Source organism: Oreochromis niloticus, linkage group LG11, assembly GCF_001858045.2.
Source record: "Oreochromis niloticus isolate F11D_XX linkage group LG11, O_niloticus_UMD_NMBU, whole genome shotgun sequence".
Lineage (NCBI taxonomy): Eukaryota > Metazoa > Chordata > Actinopteri > Cichliformes > Cichlidae > Oreochromis > Oreochromis niloticus.
The window spans coordinates 37,808,872-37,835,896 of record NC_031976.2 but is presented as its reverse complement, the minus strand read 5'-3'; the positions used below and the strand labels follow the sequence as shown (position 1 = coordinate 37,835,896).

The 27,025-nt window shown below is 49.0% G+C and overlaps 4 protein-coding genes and 1 long non-coding RNA gene across 15 annotated transcripts in view; 3 read left to right on the top strand and 2 right to left on the bottom strand.

Moving 5' to 3' along the window:
- The window catches only part of LOC100708185 (sodium bicarbonate cotransporter 3), a 35,805-nt gene extending 29,920 nt beyond the window's left edge, over positions 1-5,885 (top strand). For 4 of the 7 annotated variants that reach the window (XM_025911728.1, XM_025911727.1, XM_025911726.1 and 1 more), the window contains 10 exons: positions 42-203; positions 403-516; positions 931-1,092; positions 1,194-1,445; positions 1,525-1,593; positions 1,677-1,850; positions 1,928-2,059; positions 2,135-2,226; positions 2,338-2,442; positions 5,073-5,777. In XM_025911728.1, coding sequence (XP_025767513.1) covers positions 42-203; positions 403-516; positions 931-1,092; positions 1,194-1,445; positions 1,525-1,593; positions 1,677-1,850; positions 1,928-2,059; positions 2,135-2,226; positions 2,338-2,442; positions 5,073-5,154 — 1,344 coding nt within the window. In that variant the 3' untranslated portion in view covers positions 5,155-5,777. Of the gene's footprint in view, positions 1-41; positions 204-402; positions 517-930; positions 1,093-1,193; positions 1,446-1,524; positions 1,594-1,676; positions 1,851-1,927; positions 2,060-2,134; positions 2,227-2,337; positions 2,443-5,072 lie in introns of all 7 variants that reach the window. The other 3 variants (XM_025911729.1, XM_025911730.1, XM_013275026.3) reach the window with 1 other exon arrangement.
- A 314-nt stretch (positions 5,886-6,199) lies between these two features.
- zgc:153896 (ectonucleotide pyrophosphatase/phosphodiesterase family member 7) lies at positions 6,200-11,749 on the bottom strand. Its single transcript, XM_005455980.4, has 7 exons — positions 11,203-11,749; positions 10,540-10,635; positions 10,145-10,466; positions 8,260-8,405; positions 7,297-7,920; positions 6,929-7,205; positions 6,200-6,400 (listed from the first exon to the last, which is right to left on the bottom strand). The coding sequence occupies exons 2-7, from the start codon at positions 10,591-10,593 to the stop codon at positions 6,327-6,329; spliced, it is 1,497 nt and encodes a 498-aa protein (XP_005456037.1). The 5' UTR covers positions 10,594-10,635; positions 11,203-11,749; the 3' UTR covers positions 6,200-6,326.
- Positions 11,750-11,924: 175 nt separating this feature from the next.
- Positions 11,925-13,282, top strand: mrps12 (mitochondrial ribosomal protein S12). Of its 3 annotated transcripts, none has more exons than XM_019364553.2 (3): positions 11,925-12,077; positions 12,590-12,640; positions 12,716-13,282. In XM_019364553.2, exons 2-3 carry the CDS (start codon positions 12,592-12,594, stop codon positions 13,096-13,098), a joined length of 432 nt encoding a protein of 143 aa, XP_019220098.1. In that variant the 5' UTR covers positions 11,925-12,077; positions 12,590-12,591; the 3' UTR covers positions 13,099-13,282. The 3 variants fall into 3 exon arrangements, with proteins under 3 accessions (XP_019220098.1, XP_005456035.1, XP_005456036.1); XM_005455978.4 differs by having other exon boundaries at positions 12,070-12,216; XM_005455979.4 differs by lacking the exon at positions 11,925-12,077 and adding an exon at positions 12,099-12,220.
- A 600-nt stretch (positions 13,283-13,882) lies between these two features.
- On the top strand, positions 13,883-23,871 carry LOC102079997 (endothelial zinc finger protein induced by tumor necrosis factor alpha). Of its 3 annotated transcripts, XM_013275027.3 has the most exons (11): positions 13,883-14,024; positions 16,864-16,936; positions 17,018-17,130; positions 17,367-18,058; positions 19,198-19,506; positions 19,670-19,745; positions 19,886-19,957; positions 20,426-20,733; positions 20,832-20,924; positions 21,219-21,372; positions 21,494-23,871. In XM_013275027.3, the coding sequence occupies exons 3-11, from the start codon at positions 17,067-17,069 to the stop codon at positions 22,183-22,185; spliced, it is 2,460 nt and encodes an 819-aa protein (XP_013130481.1). In that variant the 5' UTR covers positions 13,883-14,024; positions 16,864-16,936; positions 17,018-17,066; the 3' UTR covers positions 22,186-23,871. The 3 variants fall into 3 exon arrangements, with proteins under 3 accessions (XP_013130481.1, XP_005456034.1, XP_005456033.1); XM_005455977.4 differs by lacking the exon at positions 19,886-19,957 and having other exon boundaries at positions 19,670-19,748; positions 20,483-20,733; XM_005455976.3 differs by lacking the exon at positions 19,886-19,957 and having other exon boundaries at positions 13,884-14,024.
- On the bottom strand, positions 23,802-26,841 carry LOC109204173 (uncharacterized). Its single transcript, XR_002063732.2, has 3 exons — positions 26,299-26,841; positions 24,184-24,356; positions 23,802-24,017 (listed from the first exon to the last, which is right to left on the bottom strand). It is a non-coding gene; the product is annotated as an uncharacterized LOC109204173 (long non-coding RNA).
- Positions 26,842-27,025: the final 184 nt, after the last annotated feature.

Sequence of the window (27,025 nt, the reverse complement as noted above, 5' to 3'; positions counted from 1 at the left end):
TCATCAGAGGAACTGCGGCTGACGCTTTGCTCTCCCCGCAGACGTGCAAGGAACTCATGGGGGAGCTGGTCGGCCCGGCGTGCAGCCACAGCGGTCCCTACGTCCCCGACGTCCTCTTCTGGTCCGTCATCCTCTTCTTCACCACCTTCTTCCTCTCCTCCTTCCTCAAACAGTTCAAGACTAAGAGATACTTCCCCACCAAGGTCAGTGACACCCTGAGAGAGGAGGATCGACTGCTCGGTCCTCTTTAATGTTTCTCACGTTTGATGAAGATAAACCGATGAAAATATCACCACTTGTTTTACATTTGTGCGATGTAACATTTTAGAGCTGGAGGTCGGAGACGGGCGCGTTTTACCGTTCCATGAGCCAAAATATCGATGCTGTGTTTCCTGCCCGCAGGTTCGATCGACCATCAGCGACTTCGCCGTCTTCCTCACCATCATGATCATGGTGCTAGTGGATTATCTGGTGGGAGTTCCTTCGCCCAAACTCAACGTGCCCGACCGCTTCAAGGTATTGCTCGCCTCTCAACGTGCGCAAGTCCAAACGGCCTGCGGGGGCGCCGTTCCTCCTTTATTCCAGTAATAATGTGTAATCCAGCTTCTGCGATGGATGTTGGGGGGAGGTTTTAAACTGAGCGAGGGGTCCTCAGCAGCTCGCTGTGATAACGGGTCAGAGGTCGCTCAATGCTGATTGGTCGTTCACTGGGTTCGGTTCTCGTTTAGGTCACAACTCTGGACTCGTTCTTCATCTTTGACAGTTCGGATTATTTGAACTGTTTAAGTATGAAAACATTAAGTGAGAACATTTAACATATTTCATGTTACAAATGTTAAAAATGTATAAAGTTTGTGGGCGTCGGCTCACGCCTGCTGAAGCGATGCTCACTCGGAGGTTACCGTAGAAACGTTCTCACGCTGCTTTCAGCCCACGTCTGAAAATCGGGGGTGGCTGATTTCCCCGCTGGGCCCGAACCCGTGGTGGACGCTGCTGGCCGCTGCCGTTCCCGCGCTGCTCTGCACCATCCTCATCTTCATGGACCAGCAGATCACCGCCGTCATCATCAACAGGAAGGAGAACAAGCTGAAGGTCAGAACTGACGTAGAAGCCACGTGGCGTCGTCCCCGTGAGGTGACGACCTTTACCTCACTGTGTGTGTGTGTGTGTGTGTGTGTGTGTGCGGGCTGCAGAAAGGGTGTGGCTATCATCTGGACCTGCTGGTGGTGGCGGTGATGCTGGGCGTGTGCTCCATCATGGGCCTGCCGTGGTTCGTGGCGGCGACGGTGCTCTCCATCTCCCACGTCAACAGCCTGAAGCTGGAGTCGGAGTGCGCGGCGCCCGGCGAGCAGCCCAAGTTCCTCGGCATCCGAGAGCAGCGCGTGACCGGGTTCATGATCTTCTTCCTGATGGGCTGTTCCGTCTTCATGACCTCCGTCCTGAAGGTGAGGCGTCAGACAGTGCGCGCTGTGTTCAAGCCTCGCTTCCTCGCTCCCTTCACAGATCGCTTCTCTGCTCTTTCAGTTCATCCCGATGCCCGTCCTGTACGGCGTGTTCCTCTACATGGGCGTGTCCTCGCTCAAAGGCATCCAGGTACGTCTCTGTGCTCGAGCGTCTGTCCCGCCAACGGCGGCGTTAAAGCTGTCTGACCTCTCGTGCGTCTGTCTGTCCCGTAGCTCTTTGACCGCATCAAACTGTTCGGCATGCCGGCCAAACACCAGCCGGACCTGATCTACCTGCGCTACGTGCCGCTGTGGAAGGTGCACGTCTTCACTGTGGTGCAGCTGTCCTGCCTCATCGCGCTGTGGGCCATCAAAGCCTCGCCCGCCGCCGTCATTTTCCCCATGATGGTGAGACGCACCGAGAGACGCTGTGTCTCCTTATTCCCTTGGTAACGCGGGGACTGATCTCCTGCTGCCTTCTGCAGGTTCTCGCTCTGGTTTTCATCCGGAAGCTTCTGGATTTCTGCTTCACCAAGAGAGAGCTGAGCTGGCTGGACGACCTGATCCCCGAGAGCAAGAAGAAGAAGGAGGACGACAAGAAGAAGAAGGAGAAGGAGGTGAAGGGCGCTGGCGTGTGCATGTGATCCTGCTTTTGTATTCTCATTGGCTCAACCGTGTGTGTGTGTTTCCAGGACGCTCGGCGGATGCTGGAGGAGGTGGAGGAGGAGCTGCCGTATGACAGAGGAGGGGTCCTCAATTTCCCGATCAAAAACCTAAAAAAACGGTGCGTCTGAAATCAAACACGCTGACAGCTGTGCACACAGCAGAGGCTAACGTGTGTGTGTGTGTCTGTGTGTGTGTGTGTGTGTGTGTGTGTGTGTGTTTGGCTCAGCAGCGACCCATCAGAGGTGAACATCTCTGATGAAATGGCCAAAAGCGGCATCTGGAAGTCTGTTTCCAAAAACTCCGACAGCAGCAAAGCTCTGAGGCGCACCTTCAGGTACGTCTGCCTCACGACCAGTGACATCACCTGCTGCCACTCTGTGATTGGCTCTCTCTGCGCTAAAGTGTTTATATCCAGTCTTTAAGTGATGACGTGATGAAGCCTGCTTCCGAGTCCAAACTGCTCTGAGTTTAGGCTGTTGTGTTTTTAACATGTTTGAATGTTTTGTATCTATTTAATCTGAACAAGCCCCTAAAAAAACAGTCAGTGATCACTGTCGGTCTCTCTCAGTTTGTATCACCACTGTTCATTTTAAAGCTCAGTTTTTAAACCCTCACGATGTAACTACAGCCCAGCCCATGCAGCAGTATATTAATGACTAACCTGGTATTGTGGATGGATTATCTCAGTTGTTCTCCTGACTGAAGTTTGGTCCGTTTACAGTAGGGCTGGGTGTCGTCACTGATTTCTAGAATCGATTCGTTTCCGATTCACAAGGTCCCGAATCGATTTGATCCAATTAAATTTGATTTAAATCTGGGAAATTTTGACAGTCAGAAATATTATAATTCAGATCAGTACATTTACATATTTTTGTATCTATAAAAAGGAAGCTGACACAGCAAGACTTTATCAAAGGTGTGAGCGTCACAGCAGATGCCTTTGTGTCAAAGTAGCTGAAGATAAAACACAGAAAAACATGAAGGTGGTTTTCCTGGCCTGGATTTTATAAAAATATTCTGCAGTACATCAAAAACGAAAGAAAACCATTAATCAACATATGAACGTTACCTCTGACGTTACAGCGGTGTTATTAGAGACACGGCTGAGCGTTTTGCATAATTTTAAAAAGTTTAAATTTGTTCAGAATTGAACGGCAGAAATTAGGTTTTCTTTTCGGAAGTATGTAAAACAAAACAAAACAAAAAACAGCGGTCGACAGCGCTGTAAACAACAGTAGACCTGTGCGTAACAAGCAAGCGAATAATGCAGAAAACAGATTTTTAGACCGGAAACTGTTCTTGAAGTACAGAGAGAGAGAGAGAGAGAGAGAGAGCTGTGCTTCGTGATGGAAGCAAAACAGTAAAAGTCAGAGTTGTTGTTGTTTATGTGAAGCGTAGTTTGGATCTTCTTTTGCTGCTGGTTCGGTCAGTATTGTTTGGAGAGAGATCAAACTAACAGCTTTAGAATCAGCGCAAAAAGGGCGTGAACACAAAGCGCGGACCCGCCGAAACATCAGAATCAGCGAGCTGTCGGCTTTCAGCCCCGACCGTGTCCGTGCAGTTGTTGTGCCAAACAGTGATTGTCTGCCACGGGAGCGCGCACAGACGCTTAAAGCTGCAGCGCCCGTCGGGTGAGAAAGGCGACATCTCAGTGATTCTGATCTGCGGGTCTGCGCTGTGTGTTTACATCTATGTGCAGAATCCGTGTACCTGCTCTCATTTACTGTCTTAGCTGTTTGGTGGTTGTTGAAATTTTGTGAGGTTTCACCTGAGATTCTGGCGTTTCGGGCAAAATAAATTTATATTAAAAAATCGATTCAGGATTTTAATGAATCGATATCACGTTATCCAAGCCAGAATCGATTTTAATCGATGAATCGATTATTAAAACCCACCCCTAGTTTACAGCATCCTGCCATGCGATTGCATTTGTCCCTAACCATCGGGAACCCTCACGTTAACTTTTATCGAGTGGAAAAAACTTAGCGTTCGTCCTCCAGCTTCACTGTGTTTATGCTATGCTAACATAGCTGTGTCGCTAGCGATCACGTAGCACATCATTATATACCAGCTAGCCCAACTTCAGTAACCCTACAAACGTCACTGCTGTTTAGTTTTCTGTCTTCATTTATGTTGGAAGTGATAGCAGAGCTGTACGTTTGAATGTTTCAGAAATCTCTCAGTCAGAACATGCTATATCATGCTTAGGTGGAAGCTAGCGAGCTAACTTCCTGCTAACTTCTAACTCTGTTAAATGTAATAAATCCTGTTTTCATGGATGCCTGGATGTTAAACTTAATTGTTACACCTGGTAAAGCAGCAACGCTGATCATTTTATTAAAGATGAAAGAATTTAGACAGTTTGTAACTCTCAGTGATGCTGCAGTGATTGTTTGACTTTGGACCCGGACATGACTGATGACGTCAGACTTGAAGAGCCGTCCTGTAACCATTAAAAATGAGCGCTGGCGAGGGCTGGACGATGTGGATTAACAAAAAAAATTCTATTTTGAAATTTTGGCCTGGATGTTGAGACACGATAAACACTGGGCTGATTCATGTTCCTGCTCTACCGATGTTTCCATGAATATGATCTTTATTTGCAGTCTTTGAGTCCACGGAGACAAAGATTTCTGTTTTCCACTTTTTTTATTGTGACGTCAGATCATTTTTAGTTTTCATTATAAACTTCAAACACATCATGAAAACGACTCGCTAAGACCGAACAGCGGGGGCGTGCTTCCTCACAGAGCCACAAACCAAACCTCACAGATGTCACTCCACCTGCCACACCTGTCGTGTGAGCACCATCAGCTCGGATCTCAGAACAACCCCAAACTACAGGAAGTGGAAGGTTGCGGGCTCTGAATCGCAGGAAAAACCCGCTTTTGGATGTTATTTAACGTGTCTGTAAGACGGGAAGTCTCTGACTCGGGTGCCAATAAAGTTTCTGTTCTCTTTCAGCCACGACAAGCTGCCGAGCGTCCAGATAAACGTGGAGAACGAGGACGGGCAAAGAGTTGTGAACGCCGAGACGTCGCTATGATCCACCGCCCCGGGGCAGGAGGGTGAGGCGGGGGCGCTGCAGCTCCTCCGTGTGCTCTGAGGGAGGCGAAAGGTCGCGGGGGGACCAATCGGGCTTCACCTGAGCGTGCCGTACTTCTGACTCTGCGTCGTCTCGGACGAGGCGGACGTTTTATTTTCTCATCGTTTTAAGGTGAAACATGAGACGGAAACGGCTTCTTCAGGTTTCTTCTGCTGGCGTTTTTTTTTTGTTTGTTTGGTTTTTTTTGTTTTTTTTTAAAAACTCGGGCAGTCTGTGATTGGCTGCCGAAGCATCAAACTGAAAAAGAAACGAGAAAAAACGGACGCCTGAGTCTCTCCGGATGGATGTTGTGAGAAACTTTAATTTCATGGTTTGAACTTTTGTTTCAGTGTTTGTGAAACGGGCGAAGCTCCGACACGTTTATATTTAATCCATCATGCTGGTTTAGGTTTTTATGTGTGTGTGTGTGTGTGTGTGTGTGTGCGCGCACGTGCGTGTGGGCGCGTGTGGTCTCTGTTGTACATCACCTTGTTGCCTACAGCAGAAGAAATGAATGATGTCACAGCTGCTGTTGTTGTAGTTTCTTTGTAAAGGTTAATAAATCAGTTTGGTGGCGACGATCACAGCGAGTCACGTGACCTTCTCTAGTCATCTCGATCATTTCAGGAGGAGTCGCTGATCTCTGATGGATTTATTTAAATAATTTGACAATAAAGAGATTTGATGCAAAAGCTGCAGTTCCTTCCGCATCCACCAGAGGCTCCCACAGCGAGGCAGTCCTCACAGTTTCTAACACAACCTGATAAAATGTCCATTGATGAGTATTTCCTGTTAGTATATGTGTTGCTATTTTTACACTCTCTGCCTCAGCTGTAGGGACTCGTTCACAGAAAAAGACATAACGAGGCAAAAAGGATTCTTCGTTTAATCCTGTCAAAAGCAGCGTTCAGTCTGACTGAATGGAAACGCCTCACACAGGAACATCAGGTGAAACGCAGCATGTAAAAAAACAAAAAAAACAAAACAAAAAACAGAAAATGAGCCCTTTAAAAATGTTCACACTGTTCATATTTATTGGAGAAGCAAACGTTACAACGTTCAGAGTGAACCTGCAGCAACATAAATGAGGAAATCGCTGAATCCAGCTGTACATCAAACTGATCCTGGACCAGTTACAGCACGGTGAACATGGCCAGCAGCACGGCCAGCAGCAGAGCCACGGACAGCCGAGCTCCCTGCGATCCAGCTGGAAAGGAAAGGAGCATCGTGGTTAACGTGCACGTCACATGATCTGCACTCAGAGCTAAAAGCTTAGCTAGGCTGGTTTTCACCTGATCTTATTAAACTCTCACTTATGATCTGTTTGTGATTGGATTAGAGACGCCTTCAAAAGCTGGGTGAAAAGCTGGCTTCTTGTATCAGTGGTGACGAGCAGTGGGCGGGGCCAGAGTTTTTAATGCGAATGCCTGACGACCAATGGCACCAAATGATACAGACTTACGACAGGTCTGTAAGCAATGTACAGAATTCTACCTTTTCATAGATAAAATTATTTATTTTATCCTCAAAAGTCGTGGCTGAAATATGTAACTTATGTGTGTGCATAGCTCTGCTGGCAGAATTATGCGGCGAGGTGATCGGCACGGTCGCTTTGAAGCAAGAGGGTCCTGAACTGAACCTGAACTCGAGCCAGACGTAAAAGATGAGTCTATCTGAACCTTGGATAACAGACCGCTACTCTAGTCCAGATGAGCCTCAGACGAGGGCAACACACCTGTGGTAAAAGAGCCTTGCGGTGTTGTGAACGAAGGCTTGGCCGTGGTGGTCAGGGTGGGGAGCAGCATGTCCTGGGTCACGCTCAGTGACCCATTGTGCGGCGCTGGTTCGATCTGCAGCAGTTTGCACATCAGAGGGTAGATGTGGATGCTGTCGAACGGCTCAGACAGGTAGCTCCTCTTGAAGCTCGGTCCGAAGGCCCTGAAGATGGTCTTCATGTCCATCTCAGTGTTATGGAAGCCGTGGTCACCTTTATTCACGTAGACGATGAATCTCTGGTGTGAAACGATAAGAAGTCGGGATACGTTCTCTACATTCGTTGAATTTTGCTCTGGCTTCTTGGAGGTAAAACGTTGGGGTACTTACAGAGTTCAGGTTGAATCCCAGATCTGCGATGATCACGATGGGAGGCAGACGCTCACTTTTGGCGAGATGGAAGCTTTCTGGAATCTCGTTTTTCTTGTACACCGTGATATTGGGCACGTTGGAGAGGGCGTCAAAAACTTCCTGCTCCTTCCCCGGCCGTGGCGTCAGGATGCCAAACCCACCGTAGTCAAGGATTTCAAATCCGGCGCCCTCGAATAAGTTCAGGTATTTGTTGAGGATGACCTCGTCTACCTGCGGCTTCTTCTTTACTGTGGTCATGCCGTGGTCAGAGGTGATGATGACATTCAGCCTGTCGGTCAGGTTGTGGCAATCGATAGCGTCCCTCAAGTAGCCGATGGTGCGGTCGATCTGACGGATGATCTCTTTCCGGTCCGGGGTGTCCGGCCCTTTGGCGTGGCCCACGTTGTCTGGCTCGCCATAGTAGAGCGTCACCAGGTGGAAGTCCTCCTCAGAGAACCAGCTCATCACCGTGTCAATATTCTGACGCCACTCGGTCTCATTGTCATCGGGGTGGCCGGAGTCCTCCAGTAGTGCTCGATTGACCGCTTGGCCACTGTAGTTGGCTCCGCCTCCGGGGTAGAAGAAGGAAGCTGTTTTCAGACCCTGAAATCAGAATAGTTAAACAGAACGGTCAGCACCACATCGCACTCCTGATCTGTGATCGTATTATGGCTTCAAATAGAGTCCAGAAGTGTTAGAAGCACTCTCGAGTTCACAGGAAGAGCAGATTTCATCCAGCTTGGTTTTCCGTTTTTTATCGGTGATGTTCCTGAAGAATCCTACTTTTCCTCAAATTCGACAAACATAAAAATGGCACCTTTAGATGTGGACTACTTTCTACATTCAGTGCTCTCATGAGTGTTTGGATCATCAGTTCCGGTAAAAATAACCACGATGACACGTCATCCTGTGTCGGTGCAGCTGACCTGTACTCCCACTCACCTGGTTCTGAGCGGTGATCCACAGCGGCAGAGCTCCATTGTCCCACCACTCCGATCTTTTCAGTGTCTCTTTGTGAGGAACTTTCAGGTTCGTCTCTTGGTCAAACATCAAGTTATGGACGACTTCGTGATCCTCCACCCATCGGCCTAAAGAGCACAGCAAGGTTTTAGCACATTCAGCTGCACTGCTCTGGAAGCTGAAAGCAGACAGTAAGATCCTTTATTTGAGAGGGACTAATTATCACAGGTCTGATTAGAGATTAGTGATCTTTTTATTGAGGAGTCTGAGACGATGAGAAACGCCGACAGAAGCTGAGCCAGACTTTAGGTTGTGCATGGTCTTCACTTTATCTTTCCCCACAGGCAAGAAGATAATCTACCTCGATGTTTCCCACAGATTGTCTGTGGGAGGGATTTGCACACATCTGTGTTTTACTATATGTGCAACTTCTGAGACATAAATGGGATCTGTATGCAAGAGGTCACAGGCTTGAATCCTCGACAAGCCCCCAGTGTGTGACACTGGTTTAGTGCATGCTAGCACCGTGCTTTTTTTGTCAAGCTAACAAAAAACAGTGAAGTTCGGAGCAGCAGCAAAGCAAGCAGAGATGTTTATGCCTCACAGTCGATCTACACCATACAGGCTAAATCAGCAGGTAACGCTCACTAAACCAATAAGGAAGCTTTTATTGCCTGAAAGGCCACGAGGGAGATGTATTAGTGAATGTTGCTCCCATCTTCATAGGCTGTCCTCCAGGCACGGCTAACACACCAGACCCTGGGATGGGGTCACACCGAGTCTGCAGAAGGTTTAAGTTGGATGTCAGAAAGTGTGGCACCGTCAGCAGCTGGTTAACATCATCATCGCGTGTCCTTGACCCTAGGCTCAGTTTAAACCTATCCCCGGAGCATCAGCCTCTGGACTCTGGTCTCAGACGGGTTTATTTCCCAGCAGCACCGTCACAGCTTATCTCTCTGGTTTCCTTAACTACATGAACCTAATCTGAGGTCACTGATTTGATGCATTATAAATCAAACTGAAGTGCACTGACTGCTCACATACATGACAGCTAATCTGCCTGATACTGCTTGTGAAAGCAGTTTTTAAATCATGTATTTATTACAGATTAAAGCTGCACTCAGAGGCATAATGAGTTATTGTCAGCAGGATGTACTGATACATCAGCAGTAACAGGACACATGGAGGCGCGTGTCTGCTGTAACTCATGGCTGATCCTGATGATCACAGTCCAGATTAGGCCGGTTATCAGCCCGACTCTAACGTGTCCTCCTTTGTTCTTTGCTGCTCCGGTCTCGCTGTTTTAAAATGTATTGGTCACAGAACGTAATATTTTTAAAAAGCCTTAAAATAGTTGTAAAGTAGCTAAAGCAGACAGCTCTCAGCAGTTTGTAAAATCATGACTTTTAAGATATTAATTTTTTTCTGGAACATCTCTCCCAGATTTTCAATTTTTCAGAATCAGAGAGACTTTATTAACCCAGAGGGAAAGTGAGTTGTCATGGCAACAAACGTCCAGCACTCACATAAAGTGCAGAAACAGAAATATTAGTGGATGAATATAAAGATATAGGTATAAACATAAAAGGACACAAATATGTCATGACTATATTTCTGTTCATGTCGTTAATAATCGACAGTTTGAGTGGATCAGACAGATTTGCAGACCATTCCAGTTTTTGTTGCTCCTACTTGAAGAAGATTTTGTGGATTCTAATTTTTTTAAGTACTTTCAGGTTCTTAATATTTGTACTTGTACAGCATGTGTACTTTCCAGCGCATGCAGTATTCCTAATGCAGTACTGGCTGTGACCGCTGCAACTTTGAAACTAAATTGATATTAAAATGAAGTTGTTGTCATAGTTACCGGTGATGGTGGTGAAGTGGGACGGCGAGGTCATGGTCAGCATCGGGGGCGTGATGTATTTGGCCTTGACCCCGTCTGCAGCCAGCTGGTCCAGGTTCGGCGTGTCCACGTCCTGGTCGTAGTCCCACCTGAAGCCGTCGAAGGAGATCAGCAGCAGCTTGTTTCTCGTCATTGCTGCCTTGCTCAGAGGCTTGGCGGCAGCACAGACGACCGCCGTCAGAACCAGGAGGAGCTGCGGCCTCATCTTCACCTTCGCTCCAACTGACTGCAGCTCGGAGTGAAGCTGTAGCTGCTTTACCTGTCCTGCACACCTGTGGACCTCCTGGTTAATGTGTAACCATGTCTGATAGAGATCAGCTGACATGTGTGAAGCACGAAACCTTCGAGCCACTTACCGGGACTGATTTCCCTCCCGCTGCAGTAACCGTGCACACTGACCCCGACGACATCACGCACAGGCTGATGTTAGGACCTCAGGTGAGCTTCTCCACCTTCAGAGGGTTGATGGGACAGAAGGAGAGCTGAGGATGGTCCAGAGCTCTTCTCATGTTATTAATCATGATTTTCAATCATTTTAATCATTAAAAAACACAAATTTACAATCAAAAATAGATTTATTTAGACATCATCATTCAAACTAGAAACAAAACACATTTTTAAACTGATGTCAGTCACATAACACAGTACACTGAAGCAGGGCCGAGCAGGGATGCCCAGGTCAGCTCAGGTATTCCAGGGGGGCTTGAGCTGAAAACCTTAAATCTGCTCTGGCTGAAAGTCCCATTACAGAGTAATTACAGAGTAATTACAGAGTCTGAAACTAAAGTGCTCCACGTGTACTCGTGAGCTGATAACAGAGCCAAATGCAATAAAAACAGAATACTACACAATGATAAGCAGGAAAAATGACACATTTGAATAAGTGTTTAAATAAAGCGACGATGACGTGCATTACAACCTGTAGAATACAATAAAAACGTACGAGGAGCTGAGTCGTGATTTCTGACAGAAGGAGAGCGGCACGAGTGAAAAGGAAAGGTTAAAAACCGAGGTGAGACCTGCTGTGAAGGCCACGAGGGAGATGTATTAGTGAATGTTGCTCCCATCTTCATAGGCTGTCCTCCAGGCACGGCTAACACACCAGACCCTGGGATGGGGTCACACCGAGTCTGCAGAAGGTTTAAGTTGGATGTCAGAAAGTGTGGCGCCGTCAGCAGCTGGTTAACATCATCATCGCGTGTCCTTGACCCTAGGCTCAGTTTAAACCTATCCCCGGAGCATCAGCCTCTGGACTCTGGTCTCAGACGGGTTTATTTCCCAGCAGCACCGTCACAGCTTATCTCTCTGGTTTCCTTAACTACATGAACCTAATCTGAGGTCACTGATTTGATGCATTATAAATCAAACTGAAGTGCACTGACTGCTCACATACGTGACAGCTAATCTGCCTGATACTGCTTGTGAAAGCAGTTTTTAAATCATGTATTTATTACAGATTAAAGCTGCACTCAGAGGCATAATGAGTTATTGTCAGCAGGACGTACTGATACATCAGCAGTAACAGGACACATGGAGGAGCGTGTCTGCTGTAACTCATGGCTGATCCTGATGATCAGAGGAAGGTTTAAAGACCGAGGTGAGACCTGCTGTGAAGGTCTGAGCATGTGCAGAGGAGCTCAGAGACGGTTCGTGGATGCAGGGGAGGAAGAAGAACTCAGGAGAAAACGCTTTTTCCTCCTGCAGGGGGCAGTAATGCGCCAGTGGAGCCACACTGACAGCGGAAGGATTTCCGGGTTGTTGAGAGGTCGTGGTGCTCGTGCTGCGACGTCCTTGATAGATTTCATTGGAATGCCGTCAGTACTTTGACGTTAACCGGTCAGAGTTCCGATTCCTTCCGCCGGTGTGGAGGCTGTTTGTCCGGGACTCTGAGCAGGTGTGTGTGGAGCGAGCAAACTTCCGGTAACCCGTGTGTGTGCGCGCGCGCGCGTCCTGAAGCTAGCCGATGTTAACCGTTAGCCCCGCTGTCTGTGCGTATAAACATCAGCGCGTGCACAGGTGTGCTCTTTCCACAGGTAGGTGAGTTTAGTGGAACAACTGCACGCGTTCAGTTTAGTTATCGTGGGTGTAACAGACGAGCCGCCAGACTGCGTTTATATAACCTCATATTTTAGATCGACTGACGCGTGCACGAGGACCCACGAACACCTGAGGAGCTGCTTCTTTGCCTGCTGACCTGAGATCAGTTACAGCTCCTATACTGAAACCACATGGCTCTAAACATGCTCTTAAAAACTTTATAAACCATTTTTTCTTAAATCCAGCTTCACACAGAGTTGCATCTATGTCCGTTTTAGAGAGCAGGGCTCCGTGATGCAAATGAGCCGTTATACACAAAGTGTTTCCAGCTAAAGGTCTCATGACAGATGTTCTCCTCTGATGTTTCAGGAATGGCGTCTCTGTGGAGTCTGAGACCGGCGCTGACGTCACTGATTCAAGGTGAGTGTGACGTCAGATGAACCTGGGCGAGCTCAGTTTATTTCAGCGTTTAACCGTAAACTCCTCCCTCTGCAGCATCCCAGCATGTCTCTGCATGGACCGCCCCCCTCCTGCCCAGGACCATGGCCACGCTCAACCAGATGCACCGCCAAGGGAAGCCCAAAGTCCCTCCCAAAGCCGCTGGAGCCACGTTTGGCCGCCCCCAGCTGAAGGCGGTCATCCTGAAGACGATGATCCGAAAGCCCAAGAAGCCCAACTCTGCCAACAGGAAGTGCGCCCGCGTGCGGCTGTCCAACGGGAAGGAGGCGGTGGTGTTCATCCCCGGGGAGGGGCACAACCTGCAGGAGCACAACGTGGTGCTGGTGCAGGGGGGCCGGACGCAGGACCTGCCCGGGGTCAAACTCACCGTGGTCCGGGGGAAATATGACTGCGCTCACGTGGTGAAGAAGAAGCAGTAGACTGACTGTGGGGGGAGGGGTGAAGTGTGTGTGTGTGTGTGTGTGTGTGTGTGTGTGTGCGCGTGCGTGTTGTGACCTACTGCCAGCAGCGGCGACGGTTCTGAGCTTCACTCAGCTCCATGTTTGTGATGACTTGCTGTCAGTGTCCAGAATTAAAGACACTTCCTGTTCATCCTGTATAACACACACTGTTGTTGTCGTCACTTCAGTTTGAGTTGGCGTTTGTTACTGCACGTGTCGAGGTCACATTTCAGAGGGAAATCCCTGAAAACAGGCGGTGCTGCCTTTCACGGAGGCAGCCTCGCCGCCATGTTGCATATGTATGAAATTTGGTGCACACAGTTTTGGCATTTGCAGGTTCCTCCTCATCTTTGAGATGTACTCACACAGTTTACTCTGAAGGCCACAGTGACGCTGAGGTGTGAAGTTTAACTGTGAGGTCTTATTTGTGGCGCGGTGGCAGATTTCAATCATTCGCCATGATGTGAGTCCAAATAAATTCATAAGGATGAAGATACCCCAAAATATTCAGTTTGCCTTCATGTGGAAGGAAGAATAAAATAAAATAGTCCTTAGATTGATCTGTGTGATAACCTGTCCATGAGTTCCAGGTGAGTTACCTCCAGGTTGTTGCAGTCTCTCCTGCAGAGGTCAAAGGTGACCGTGAAGCTGCTGCAGATGTTGGTGAGGCTGAGGTGAAGTATGATGACGTAGGCTCCTTTTGTCTCACCTGATGTGTGCATGAACGCACGCGGACGCCCGCCTCCCGCTGCAGTGTTGTTGTAGTTCACCGTCCGGCCAGCGGCGGCAGCACTGAGTGAGGTTCAGGTGGGACTCACCTGCTGTCTGACTCTTCATTTTTTTTTTTTTAAATTCTCTGGTTTTTCTGTTCTCCTGGAGTAGGTGTGAATGCTCCTGACAGACAGGTGAGAGCTCCATCCGTACACCTGCGGGTTAGCTCGCCGAAGGCGGCTGTGAAGCATATAAACCGGCGCTCCGCCTCCATCACAGCTAATTAGCGTTAGCATGCGCTAGCCGCACTCAAAGCTAAGCGTCAGCCGCTCTGCTGTCAGGGATGCTCCTGTAACACCGTCGGGTTTAGATCCTTTCTCGGGCGTTTCTTTGCCCGGTCTGTACGGACGGGTGTGTTTGAAGCTCCGGGCTTCTCTCTGAACGCTTTACGTTAACATAGCGGGCTAGCTCTGAGGCTAGCTGATGGGCTAGCTGGCTGTCCGTTTGATGCTCCGAGTTAAAGCACCAAAAACCATCAGCGTGAGCTCCGAGCTGCTCTCTGTGTGATCGGGAAGCTCCTAACACACACTTTAATGCTCACAGTGCGGTAAAGGACGAAGAAATAAACAGTGAGAGCAGACAAAGACACACAGCACTGTGCAAAAGTCTTGAGCCACCTCTCATTTCTTTATTTTCTGTGACGAAAATGTGAAATATGTGCAAACATAGACTGAACCCTCTCAGGCAGCTTCCTGTGAGGACCCTTAGCAGCAGTTCTCCAGCTGCTGCTTTGGATGTTTTCTGTTCCCTGTCAGGATGATCCCACACTGCTTCAGGGGTCCGGGCTTTGGGGAGGACCATCCGTGACTCATGGTGTTCCACAGTGACGGTTCCACACCTGGGGGTCAGGTTTTTCATGGGGCTCAGAACAAGAACAGAGGGCAGCATCTAATTTATTTGGAGCACAAGCAAAATTAATTGAACATTTAAAAATAAACCATACAAATGAATTTCAAACATACTGTTCATGTGGTCGATGCACCTTTAAACAAAGTTAAATTTTTGTACAGTAACATTTCTCTTTTTTTGTACAAAAGATATTTTTGTTCTTATGTATTTATTTTGTTATAAAGTGACTTTTTTACAGCGTGAAACTTTCTGTTCAGTAATCTTTCATCCTCTAGCATTGGCACACAGTAGCCTGTAACATTATAATAACAGTATTCTTACAAATGCACCGATGTGTTTCTTTATCACAGCATAGCTCCCTCTGACCAACAGAGGGCAGCATGCAGTGCTCGTGGAGTCGAGCTCGGCTTCCTTTGTCGACTGTGTGGCAGCATCACTTTGGTCACAACTGTTCAGTACTTTATCCCACAACTTATCTGAGTCTAAAACCGCCTGTGGTGATCCACTGTGTGTGTTTCTATCCAGGTGTGCTTTCACTGCACTGGCAGTGTGTCTGGGATCATTATCATGCAGAAAAATGCTGCCAATCAGATGTTTCTAGATGTTCCTGCATGGTGGATCAAACTCTGATGGTACTTCTTTGACTTCATAATTGATCAGTTTGATCAAAGCTCTCCAACACCGTTCGCTGACATGCAGCTGAAACCACGACAGAGCCTCCACCATGTCTCACAGATGGCTGCAGACTCACTGTTGGACCTCCTCCTGACCTTGCACATACTGACCATGATTTCAACCAAAAATGTTAAATTCTCCTTGTTTCCCTTTTTAACAACGGTTTATTGACAGCCGTCTTTCCACTGAGACTATAGATGGATCAGCTGAAGGTTCAGATCATCTCTCAGATCCTGCGTCGGGTCTTCAAGATGCCGTTCATCTGCTGCAGATGGTTTTAGGTCTAGAACTTCTCCTTCTGTCCTTCACTTGTCCACTTTCCGCAGATCTTTAAGGACACGCTGCACACCATGCTGATGTCATGTTTTCAGCAGCTCGCCTGGAATCAGCGTGTTGGTGCAGAAATCTGCCAAATATCTTTGGCATTTTTCATAGTTTCAATAAAGAAATGATGTGTTTTTATGTCTAGAGTTTACTATGAGGTCTTTGTTAACTTGTGTGTTATGAGCCTATGTTGGAGTGACTTTGGAGGTTACAGTTAAGTGTCTCAACAAACACAAAAATGTTCCTCTGAAAATGGTCAAGCATGAAGACTGAAAATGTCCAAAGAGGAACTTTATTGAAGGACGTCTGGCTCCCTGAATCCATCCATTTTGTTCCACTTATCCGGGGCCGGGTCGCGGGGGCAGCAGCCCAAGCAGAGAAGCCCTCCCCAGCCACCTCCTCCAGCTTATCCGGGGGAACACCAAGGCGTCCCCAGGCCAGGTGAGAGATATAATCCCTCCAGGGTGTCCTGGGTCTGCCCCGGGGCCTCCTCCCAGTGGAACATGCCCGGAAAACCTCGCCCAGGAGGCGTCCTTGTCAGATGCCCGAACCACCTCAAATGCTCCTTTCAATGTGGAGGAGCAGCGGCTCTACTCTGAGCCCCTCCCGGATGGCTGAACTTCTCACCCTAAGGGAGAGGCCAGCCACCCTTCGGAGGAAGTCCATTTCCGCCGCTTGTCTCTGCGATCTTGTTCTTTTGGTCACTCCCCACAGCTCGTGACCACAGGTGAGGGTAGGGGCGTAGATCGACCGGTAAATCGAGAGCTTCCCTTTCACACTCAGCTCGCTTTTCACCACAACAGACCGGTGCAGCGTCCGCATCACTGCAGCCGCTGCACCAATCCGTCTGTCGATCTCCCGCTCCCTTCTCCCGTCACTCGTGAACAAGACCCCGAGATACTTAAACTCCTCCACAGTGGAGATGGCTCCCTGAAAGTAAGATATAAAGAACAGAGCAGTGGCTCAAGACTTTGCACAGTGCTGTAGTGTGCACTGCTGGTTGGGCTTTTAAGGACAGAGAAATGAGAGAAGCCTCTTGATGATGGTGAGCTACGTTAGCTCATCGGCGTGCCGACAGCACGCTGACCAACGTTTAAGGTTGATTAATGTTTGCTTCTGTCTCAGTGTGAGGATTCACTCCAGCAGGGCGACGACGGCTTCATGCGGCTCTGCTCAGAGGAAACGAACCAGGCTTCAGGTATGTCTGCACACTAACACCCACTAACTCTGTGCTGCTTTCACCGTTAGCAGGAGGTTTGTGTATGATTGTTTATTTCAGAGGCCTGAAGGAGACGCATCAACACTGAGGAGGAGGAGAGCATGAGGAGATGAATGGAGTGAAGGAGGAGCCTGAGGAAACAGGAAAGGACTGTCAGCAGCTCCCTGCTAAAGGTTAGGGACCATCGTTGGATTATTTTAGTGTCAGAGCGGAGTTACGTCAGGGAGGAGCGCTGATATCAGGCCAAGGCTGAATCACAAAGCTCTGCAGGAGGAGCGTCTGCCCAGCACGGACGATTCAGAAACCCCAGCGTCCCCCTCCACTTCTTCTTCTGTCTGTTTTTCACATGATTAAAGGAAATCCTTTAAAACGTGGTTTTAATGATCATGTATGTGTTTGTGTCCTGCAGGAGCGGGCGTCGTTCCAGGTCTCTCTGTACCAGATCAACCGGCTTCAGACAGCGCTCACCGGTCAAAGCGCTGCCACCGCTGCTCGGTATGTGGCCGGGAGTTTTCGCGTCCCTCCCGCCTGGTCGATCACATGACGGCCCACACCGGCGAGAAGCCGTACAGCTGCTCGCTGTGCGGCAAACGCTTCACAAAGAAGATAAATGTGGCGGTCCACCAGCGGGTTCACACCGGAGAGAAGCCGTATTCCTGCCCCGACTGTGGCATCAGCTACGCCCAGCTCAGCTGCCTGCGGCGTCACCGCCTCGGGCACGCCGCAGAGAAACCCCACTGCTGCTCGGTGTGCGGAAGAGGATTCGTCCAGCGGCGCCACCTCGTCCAGCACGAGCGCACTCACACCGGAGAGAGGCCGTTCCTCTGCTCGCTGTGCCCCAAGAGCTTTGCCTCCAGGACGGGGCTCGTTGACCACCAGAAAACCCACACTGGCCAAAACCTGTACTCCTGCTCCATCTGTGAGAAGGTTTTCTCCACGGCGTCGTCCTTCAGGGATCACGTGAGGCTGCACACGGGGCAGCAGCCACACCGCTGCTCGCTGTGCGGCAAGAGCTTCAACAGGCCGGGCCTGCTGAGGAAACACCTGCAGAAGCACGCCGAGCAGATCCAGGTGGTCAAAGTCGAAGGTGCTCACGGAGAGGTGAGTGTTACACAGGTGTGGTCACGTGACTGCAGGAAGAGTTTGGAAGGAGTGATTGGTTTTTGTGAACAGTTTGTTCAGACGTGTCACATTTTCCTTTTGTGCTGTAGGCGAGAGGCTCGCTGTGATGGGCTGTTTCTGGCTCAGGATCACGAGGCGCTCCTCACAGTTTCTGTCTGTCATAAGCAATAAAATCAGATTCAAGCTCAGTTTCAGTGAATTCAGATGAAATTCACCCATCTTAGTTTCACTCAGTGTCATGCTGTTCCCTGACCTCCTGGGAAGAGAGGTGGGAGTTCATTTGGACCATTCGGTCCACATGAACTGCTTGGAGGAGCAGTTTGTAGGTGGAGCTCACAGCCATCCAATTCAATGTTATTTACACAGCACCAAATCACAACAACAGTCGCCTCGAGGAGCTTTATATTGTAAGGTAGACCCTACAACAATACATACAGAGAAAAGCCCAACAATCATATGACCCCCCTATGAGCAGCACTTTGGCGACAGTGGGAAGGAAAAACTCCCTTTTAACAGGAAGAAACCTCCGGCAGAACCAGGCTCAGGGAGGGGCGGGGCCATCTGCTGCGACTGGTTGGAGTGAGAGAATGACGTTTCCCTGAGGAAACGTCAATTCCCATGTGAAGTCGAACAGTAATGTGTCTCCCCACAGCTGGAGAACCAGATGTTGAACACCAGGTGTTAACCTGACAGCAGAGCGTTGGGACACAGCAAACTGGGTCCCCTCTCCTCTCCTGGTTCCTCTCAGGGATCATTTTGTCTTTGTATTTTTTTAAACTCTTCAACTCCAGCCTGAGGTCGGAGTCATCATCGTAGTCGACGCCCATCTGACCCCGTGTCTGTGATTTAAATCTCAGGACTTTATTTTAAGACACACAAAGTGGGCGAGATACTGGCTGAATATGTCTCGTCTGCACTCATACAGACACTCTGGGACGCTATCAGCATTACCTCTGTTTATTCTTTGGTTTCTCTTCCCGAGCCTGGTTCTGTCTTCCTGCTTAAAGGGAGTTCTTCCTCCCTGCAGTTGCCGTGTAAAGATGTAAAGTTTTTGGTGTGAGTTGGTTTGAGCTAAAAGGTGAAGCTTCAGCTTGTTCTCCGTCTGTCTGAAACCTCAGGGGGAGATGAATCTTCACTGCTTCCTGTGTCAGAAGGACTTCTCATCTGTGGAGAAGCTGCTGCAGCACCGGGAGCTCCACCAGAGGGCGCAGCAGTTCACCTGCGGCGTCTGTGGCCGAGAGTTTGGCCGAGCGTCGCGGCTGAAGGAGCACATGCGCTCTCACACCGGAGAGAGGCCGTACCAGTGCGACATCTGCATGAAGCGCTTCTCCGTGCTCAGAGTGCTGAGGAAGCATCAGGAGATCCACAGCAGGGAGGAGTGCAGCGCCGCCACCGCTGACGACCACTCACAGTCTTCGGACCAGCCGGTGAGCAGTCAGCCCCAACTTCAGAAACATGCAGAAATTTAAAATAAGTGCAGAACGCAAGAGGATTATTTTGAGTCCTCGATGAAGGTTAGCGCAGCTTCATAAACTGACCTGCTCACAGCTGATGCAGGTAAACTGACCTCAGATCTGTGCTCTGTTCCAGAAACCGAGTGAATCGCTCAGCGGGATGAAGCTGGAGAACGGGAACATCGCGAACGCAGACGGAGACTCGGCGACCGGTGAGAAACTCCAGCTCCTTGTTTCAGACGAGAGCTCGACGGGTCGGCCCGTTACGCTCCGACAAAGCAGTTTTTCATTGAAATGACTCCAGAGTGTAAACCTTATCCCTGAACATCCGTCACCTCTGTGAACATCTCAGATAAAACCTTTCCTCGACGTCGGTCTGGATGTTGGCCTCCTCCTGCGTTTCCTACAGCAGGCAGATTAGCTGGTGAGGACTCGGGCGTTAGGCAGTGTGGTTGGATTCCAGCTGAGCTGTGTGAGTGAAATTTACTGCGGCATGAAAGATGTTTGGAGGCGTAGAGAGCAGTGAGGTCTGAAACTTCTCCCAGCTGTGGAGGACGAGATGAAGAACGTTTGCAGAGGGTTGTTATGTCTGGTGATTGTGACGAATTCTGGATGAGGGACCAAAATAAGAAAAATGATGTGACCTTTAAAGTGACTAAAGATTATTGTTGTGTTTTACAAACTGGAACAAGTTGCTCTCAGAGGAAGGCTCACACTGGTCAGTGTCATTCGGGTGGGCTGTGGCAGTGGGTAAATCTGTGTGGGTGGGAAGAGGCTGAAGGAACTGTGGAGTTCAGGTTTACACTGAAGCGAGCTTTAACGACACAGTACCAGGTGACATGAACAGCTGAGTTAAGCAGGTCCTTCACTGTCTCCTCCTGTTCGTCCTCAGGCGGGAGCACCGATACTGCGAAGGGAAGCTCCTCCCACGGCTGCCTCAGCTGTGGGAGGAGCTTCCCGGGGATGTCGGCGCTCTTGGAGCACGCCAAGGTCCATGACTCGGAGAAGCCACACCGCTGCCCGGTATGCGCCAAGATCCTCAGCAGCGCGGCCACCCTGCGAGTGCACAGGAAGACCCACATGGCCGACAAGCCGCACGCCTGCAGCATCTGCCCGCGGAGCTTCCTGAAGCCCTGCCTGCTGCGCCAGCACATGAGGACACACATCAGGGATGGGCTCATCGCCAACCCCGCCGACAAGGTGACGCCCAGAGTTCAAACCTCTTTCATCTGAGCGTGCGTTAGACTGAAGGCGCGAAATAGAAACTGCACTCAGATCAGATTTTATGCATCTTTCAGGTGTTCTGGTTCAACATGAAGATCGAGAGCGGGAAGGTGGAGGTGGGGATGAAGAAGAAGAAGAAGGAGGTGGATGAAGGTGTGAATGAGCAGGTAAGAAAACAGCTGGTCTCAGGTGAACTTTGACCTGTGTGCAGGTCTGAGCTGCAGAATGGGGTCAGCACAGAACGCAGCAGCTGTAAATGAAAAGCTGCGATCGTTCCCTCCGTCGCACAAAAGCCTCACCGATAGTCCAGGACGCACGCTCCGGTCCTCTGTGCGAACCAGCGTGCTCGTCGTTCACATCACGTCACAGTTATTTTAAATTAGTTTCATTTATTTGGAGATATCATCACGCTAACATTTAACTGTAGTTTAATTTCCTCCTGTCTTTTTCTACTTCTACAGACCTCCGCAGGTGTTTTCACCAGAGTCGAGTCCTCTGTCATCAAACTCCGCCCCACCGAGGGGCGGGGCAAGAGTGAGGAGCGTAAAGAGCCAGACGTAAGCGGACTGATAAACTCTGATGGTGAGGAAGAGGACTGGAGGCCAGCGCCCGGCAGTGAGTCTTTATCTTTAATTAATTTGTTATTGATTGTTCCCGACGGGTTCTGTGAGGGCAGCAGGTACTCTGCTCAGCAGCAGTCGCTGTTTCTCTGAGTTCTCTCTGATGTCTCTGACAGACCCTGACGGACCCACAGACCCTGACGGACCCACAGACCCTGATGTACCTTTACACCCTGATGGATTCTTAGATTGCGATGGGCCCACAAGTCCTCGCGGACCCCCGAACCCACAGGCTGACAGCGGGGCTGATGGGAAATCGCGGCACTGCTGCCCCGTCTGTGGGCGTGACTGCTTCAAAGCGTCGGCGCTGCAGAAGCACCTGCGGATCCACTCGGGTGAGCGTCCCTTTCAGTGCCCCACCTGCAGGAAGAGCTTCATCCAGCACGTCCACATGACGGAGCACCAGAGGATCCACACGGGAGAGAGACCCTACACCTGCAGCATCTGCAGCAAGAGCTTCACCTTCTCCAGCGCGCTGCGCAGGCACCAGCGTCTGCACACCGACGCCCGGCCGTACCAGTGCCCCGTCTGCCCCAAGACCTTCAAGCAGCGCAGCTCGCTCAAAGAGCACCAGCTGACGCACTCGGGCGTCCGCTACCAGTGCCCACTGTGCAGCAAGAGCTTCAGCCGCGCCCTCGAGCTCACCTACCACGTGGACGTGCACTCGGAGGCTCGGCCGTACTTCTGCGACATCTGCCAGAAGAACCTGAGCGGAGCCCGAGTCTTCAGGAAGCACATGAAGAAGCACGAGCTGCAGCCAGCTGGGCTGAGGGAGGCCGGGACCTCCTCGACCAATGAGAGTCTCTGAAAGAGGCGAGAGAGGGAGGCCCATGCTGGGGAAACCAGTGTGGACAAAAGTCAGCGAGTAACCAGTGAAACCAGTGTGTGTTCAGCCTCAGATATTAGAAGGACTTCAGAGGACGCGCTCGGTTAAATCTGCCTTAAAGGAAAGTTCTGAGATGCTGTTAGCCCCGCCTCAGCTCACGCCACTTGCTTTCGTGGACACGGTGCGGAAACAGGAAGGAGCATGAGCTTTCAGACTGTATGCTAAGCTAGGCTAACAGCATCCCAAAGTAACAGAACGAATCTCCGCCTCCAAACGAGCCGCAGCTCCACGATCCGGCCGGCTGATTGGACCACACTGACCCTTTAACCAAAGTGCTTTTGGTGCCTGAACCACAGACACGTGTCCGGATGTGAACCCTGAACTTGGCCGACAGCTCCTCGTTCTCCTAAAGGTCACGTTTCAAACGAGACGCGTGGTCACGAAGGGTTTTTCAAATTTTTAGTGCTTGATGAATATTTGGTGCTACAGATCAGCAGCCCTGGTTCTGATTTCATTTCTGTAGAGGTAAAACAGCTAATATGTGAAGGTCAAAGGTCAGCCACACAGAGGCCTTTGTGCTGTTGCAGAGTTGGTGAATTCACCCGAGTCTAACCTAAAAAACTGTCCTTGGTCCAGTTTGTACACCAGGCATTAATGAAGTCACCACTTCATTAATGCCTCACCTTCACCTGAACCTCGAGTTTGTTTCCGCAGCTCGAGCCGCCACGTGTTCCTGCAGAGCCACAGATTACGTGGAAGCCCGCCTCCACCACGATCAGAAAACACTAAAATACGAGGAATGAAGTTCAAACATCGCACAGAAGGATTGACGAGTGCTGAACGCTCCAACACTTCATTGCATCCTGAGGGAAAATCTGTGGAAATATGTCAGTGACAGAAATATTCCCGTCACTGTTTTTACAGTAGAAACATTTCAAAACACAGAAACAACACGACTGATATTTTCCTACCAACAGGTGGCAGTACCCCTCTATGAACTGAAGCTTTATATTTACACTCACTGCCCACTTTATTAGGTACAGCTGCTGAGTTAACAGAGTGAAAAGGAGAAAATATGGAGTGAGCAGCAGATCTCTGGGAGAAAATGCTTTGTTGGTGCCACAGATCAGAGGAGAATGACCTTAGAACTTATATAACTCACTAGAACAAAGATATGCAGAAGAGCATCTCTGAACACATCACACCTGAAGCAGATGGGCAACAGCAGCAGATCAATATCAGCCACAACATCCAGGATCTCTCTGTCGGGGGGCGGGATGGTTTCTTGGCACGTCCGTGACAAGTTCACGGCCCTCCAATGGCCTCCACAGTTACCACATGTCATGGATGCAGTCGACAAATCTGCAGTAACTCTGTGATGATGTCACTCCAACACGGACCAGAGTGTCTGAGGAATGCTTCCAGAACCTCGTCCAATCTGAGCCATGAAGAGTTAAAGCTCTGAGGGAGGAAACGGGGTCCAACCCTGTACTGGCAAGGTGTACCTAATAAAGTGGCTGATGAGTGTGATTTATCTTCTCTTGTTACAGCAGCTCAAGTTAAATACAACAACATGTAACTGGGAGCTTAAATAAGTTGGATTATGAGAATATGTCCATAAATGAAACTGAAATCTCCGCCAGGTGAGAATACCTGTGAGAGTTTGTACGTCGTGTCCAACAAACGTTTCACTTCCCGATGAGGGATTTTCCACGAGTTGTAGATATTTCACGTGTTTCCAGGTTCAGTCTGTGGGAAGCAGACAGGAATCTGAGGTGTCCCAGCATGGAGAGAGTTCATCACCAGTTTATAATCTGAAACATTAAACTGAGACTTTCACAAACTGTTCATGCATTTTATTATTTACATATCAAATGTATTTATGGGGTAAACGACCGTGGTCACACGGTCACACCTCTGGATGAAGCTGAGTATATTCTTAGCTACATCTTCTCTACACTGGGTTCGCTGTATAAGCACCTGGGTTTGTTCTTTTGGTGTGCCCGGTTGGACTGTGGGGGTTAACTTTCCATCAGACAGAGCTTCACCAGATTCGGCGTATGCCAAGAAAAGGGGGGCCTTGTACCACTGGATGGCACCGGGCAGTAATGAAACCTAATCCATCCACGCCTATCCAATTCAACGGGGCGGGGCTGTAACAGAGCGAGAGGTGGGGTTACCCTGCACATGTCACCATAGAGCCAGCTGTTCACACTCACACCTACAGTCAATTTAGACTCACCAGTTAAGCTAATGAGCCTGTCTTTGCATTCAAACCCGGGGCCTTCCTGCTGCCAGGTGCTAACCACCTGACCTGGTGCTGGCCTGTGTTCATCACAGTCATGTGATGATAACACGATAACACAGGCACAGTTCACGCAGTTCAATCAGGCCACAACTACCAAATATTACTACAATAACTACACACTACAAAAAATATTTCTAAAGTTTACATCAAAGAAAACTTCAACAGATCAGGGGTGTGCCAAGCAGAAGGGCAGAGAGCGTGACTGGACCCCCCCCAACAAACATGTAATTAGTTGGTGGAAAGTTCATGGTTCCTGTTATAGGAGTCATCGTGTTAGCACCCAGCTGCAGTGGCACAACACGCTAGGCTACAAAAATCATGAACTGCACGACCGTCAGAAACTTGACATCGACTTTGTGGTATGAGGTCATTCGCCAGGCAGCGGACGGCAGCTGTAAGGGGCCCACAAAGACGACCTTTAGAAGAAAAGGCCCGACAGAATATCCTCACACATCACAGGACCCTTCAGAGGACCCAGAGGGTTAAACGATTCTAGGACAAAGTCAAAACTTTCTGTAGCAATGACCTGATGAAGCTAAAAGTGAGTTTGACCTTCGTAGTCAATAAACTCCAGGTTAAAAACATGTCTGTGGATACAAGGAGGAGTATGGGCTCAAAATGTGGTCATAAATATTTTGTACTTGTAAATCAGGATTTGTATGTGTAAAAAGATTTGTGTGTGGACTTAGCCAAAAAAACACCTGCAAGTTACAAGTACGAATTTTGACCCTACTTTTCTTCCTTTCATCTGATTGGTCAATGTCATGTCAATCACAGATGTAACAATCCAATCAGAGGACAGATGGGTTTGGCTGTCGGAGGGGCGCTTTTTTTGAACTGCAGGTCCTTGAAGGGAATAAATGCCCTTTTACATGCCAGCCCAGCGTTTTCCTTCATCACCACGAAGGAAAACAGTCTGTGGTCGTCCGAGTTTGGTGATTTTTGTGTCACAGGTTTACGTGTTTAATACAGGGACTTCCACAGCCTTTTCAACAGCGCTGCGGACCGCGGGGGGAAAGCAGTGTTGTGGAAATGACACAGTCTTCACTAGTGGGGATAGTTACAAAGCTTTCTTCGTTATGAATTAGCATACATGTTTTTATTGAACATTTGAAGAACCAGCAAAAACCCCAGAAACTCTTGTAGAGGACATAAAGTCAGAGATAGAAACGACAAGGAGCAGGTGCATCTAGTACAGGTAGAGCTGCTGCAGAAACCCACAGAGCTCAGCAGCCAGCGCAACAAATTCTGGATCCTTTGCTTTTAGTTAGCAGTTAGCATTAGCAGCACATGCTGCGTCTGATGTGAAAGGACCTTTATGCTGCGCACTGTGACTCACAGCAATGGTCCTGGGTCAGCCCTGACTTTGTGTTAAACTAATCCTAAAGTAATAATGGTATTTCTAACCACTGACATACCACAACTTTATCCTTTCAACAGCTGCTGAAAGTTAGCGGACCTAGCTGCTATCGGATATTTATATAGAGATCCTCCAGCTTCAAACTGTATTACCCTTCAAGGACCTGCAGTTCAAAAAAGCGCCCCTCCGACAGCCAAACCCATCTGTTCTCTGATTGGATTGTTACATTTGTGATTGACATGACATTGACCAATCAGATGAAAGGAAGAAAAATAGGGTCAAAATTCGTACTTGTAACTTGCAGGTGTTTTTTTGGCTAAGTCCACACACAAATCTTTTTTACACATACAAGTCCTGATTTACAAGTACAAAATATTTATGACCACATTTTGAGCCCATACCCAGGTGTGGTGATTGTCGGGTTTACCTGAGCTCCTCCCTCAGCACCAAAACAGGACAGCTCAGCGTGAAGACGCCGAGCTGCTCTCAGCTCTTTAAAAGCTCCGACACGTCAAAGCGCCGCCGAACGATTCTAGAACGAAGCCAGACTGTGACGTGATTGACGAAGATCTTTTTATCCAGGAAGGGGGCGTGGTCTGTTCCACTCTTGATGTGTTTTGGTCATCTAGTGACGTCAGTGAGAGACAGTGAGTCACAAACAAGCAAACAAACAAACAAAAACCACTGAAGCTCTTTCAGAGTAAAAGCTCTAAACATCCTCCTGACTCAGCTCCTGTTCATCAGGCGCTGACTCGTGCCTGTTGCTGTGAGGTGGGTTTTTTTAGCGTGGAAGAAGTCAAACACCTGCACACAGGTCCTCTCTGACGCCTCCAGGTCTCACACACTTGCAGCACAGCCTTCAGGCTGCTCGCGTCCACACATCTGGAGATATTCTGCATATTTTTAGTTTGCTGAGTTTTTCCTGAAATCATTTTTATATATTTGTTTGTCCCTTTATTATGTTCCATCTGTTTACTTACCCTGTTAATTTCACTTCCTGTGTCTCTTCCTCACGTCGCCACAGCTGGTGGAGGCCTGGTTACTACTGTACACAGTGCAGCAGCTAACAGCAGCTAACACATGGTTAACTTGACACGTTGCTGCATCTACTTTGAATTTCTTTTGATTGTTTCCAGCTGATTTCCAGCTCCACC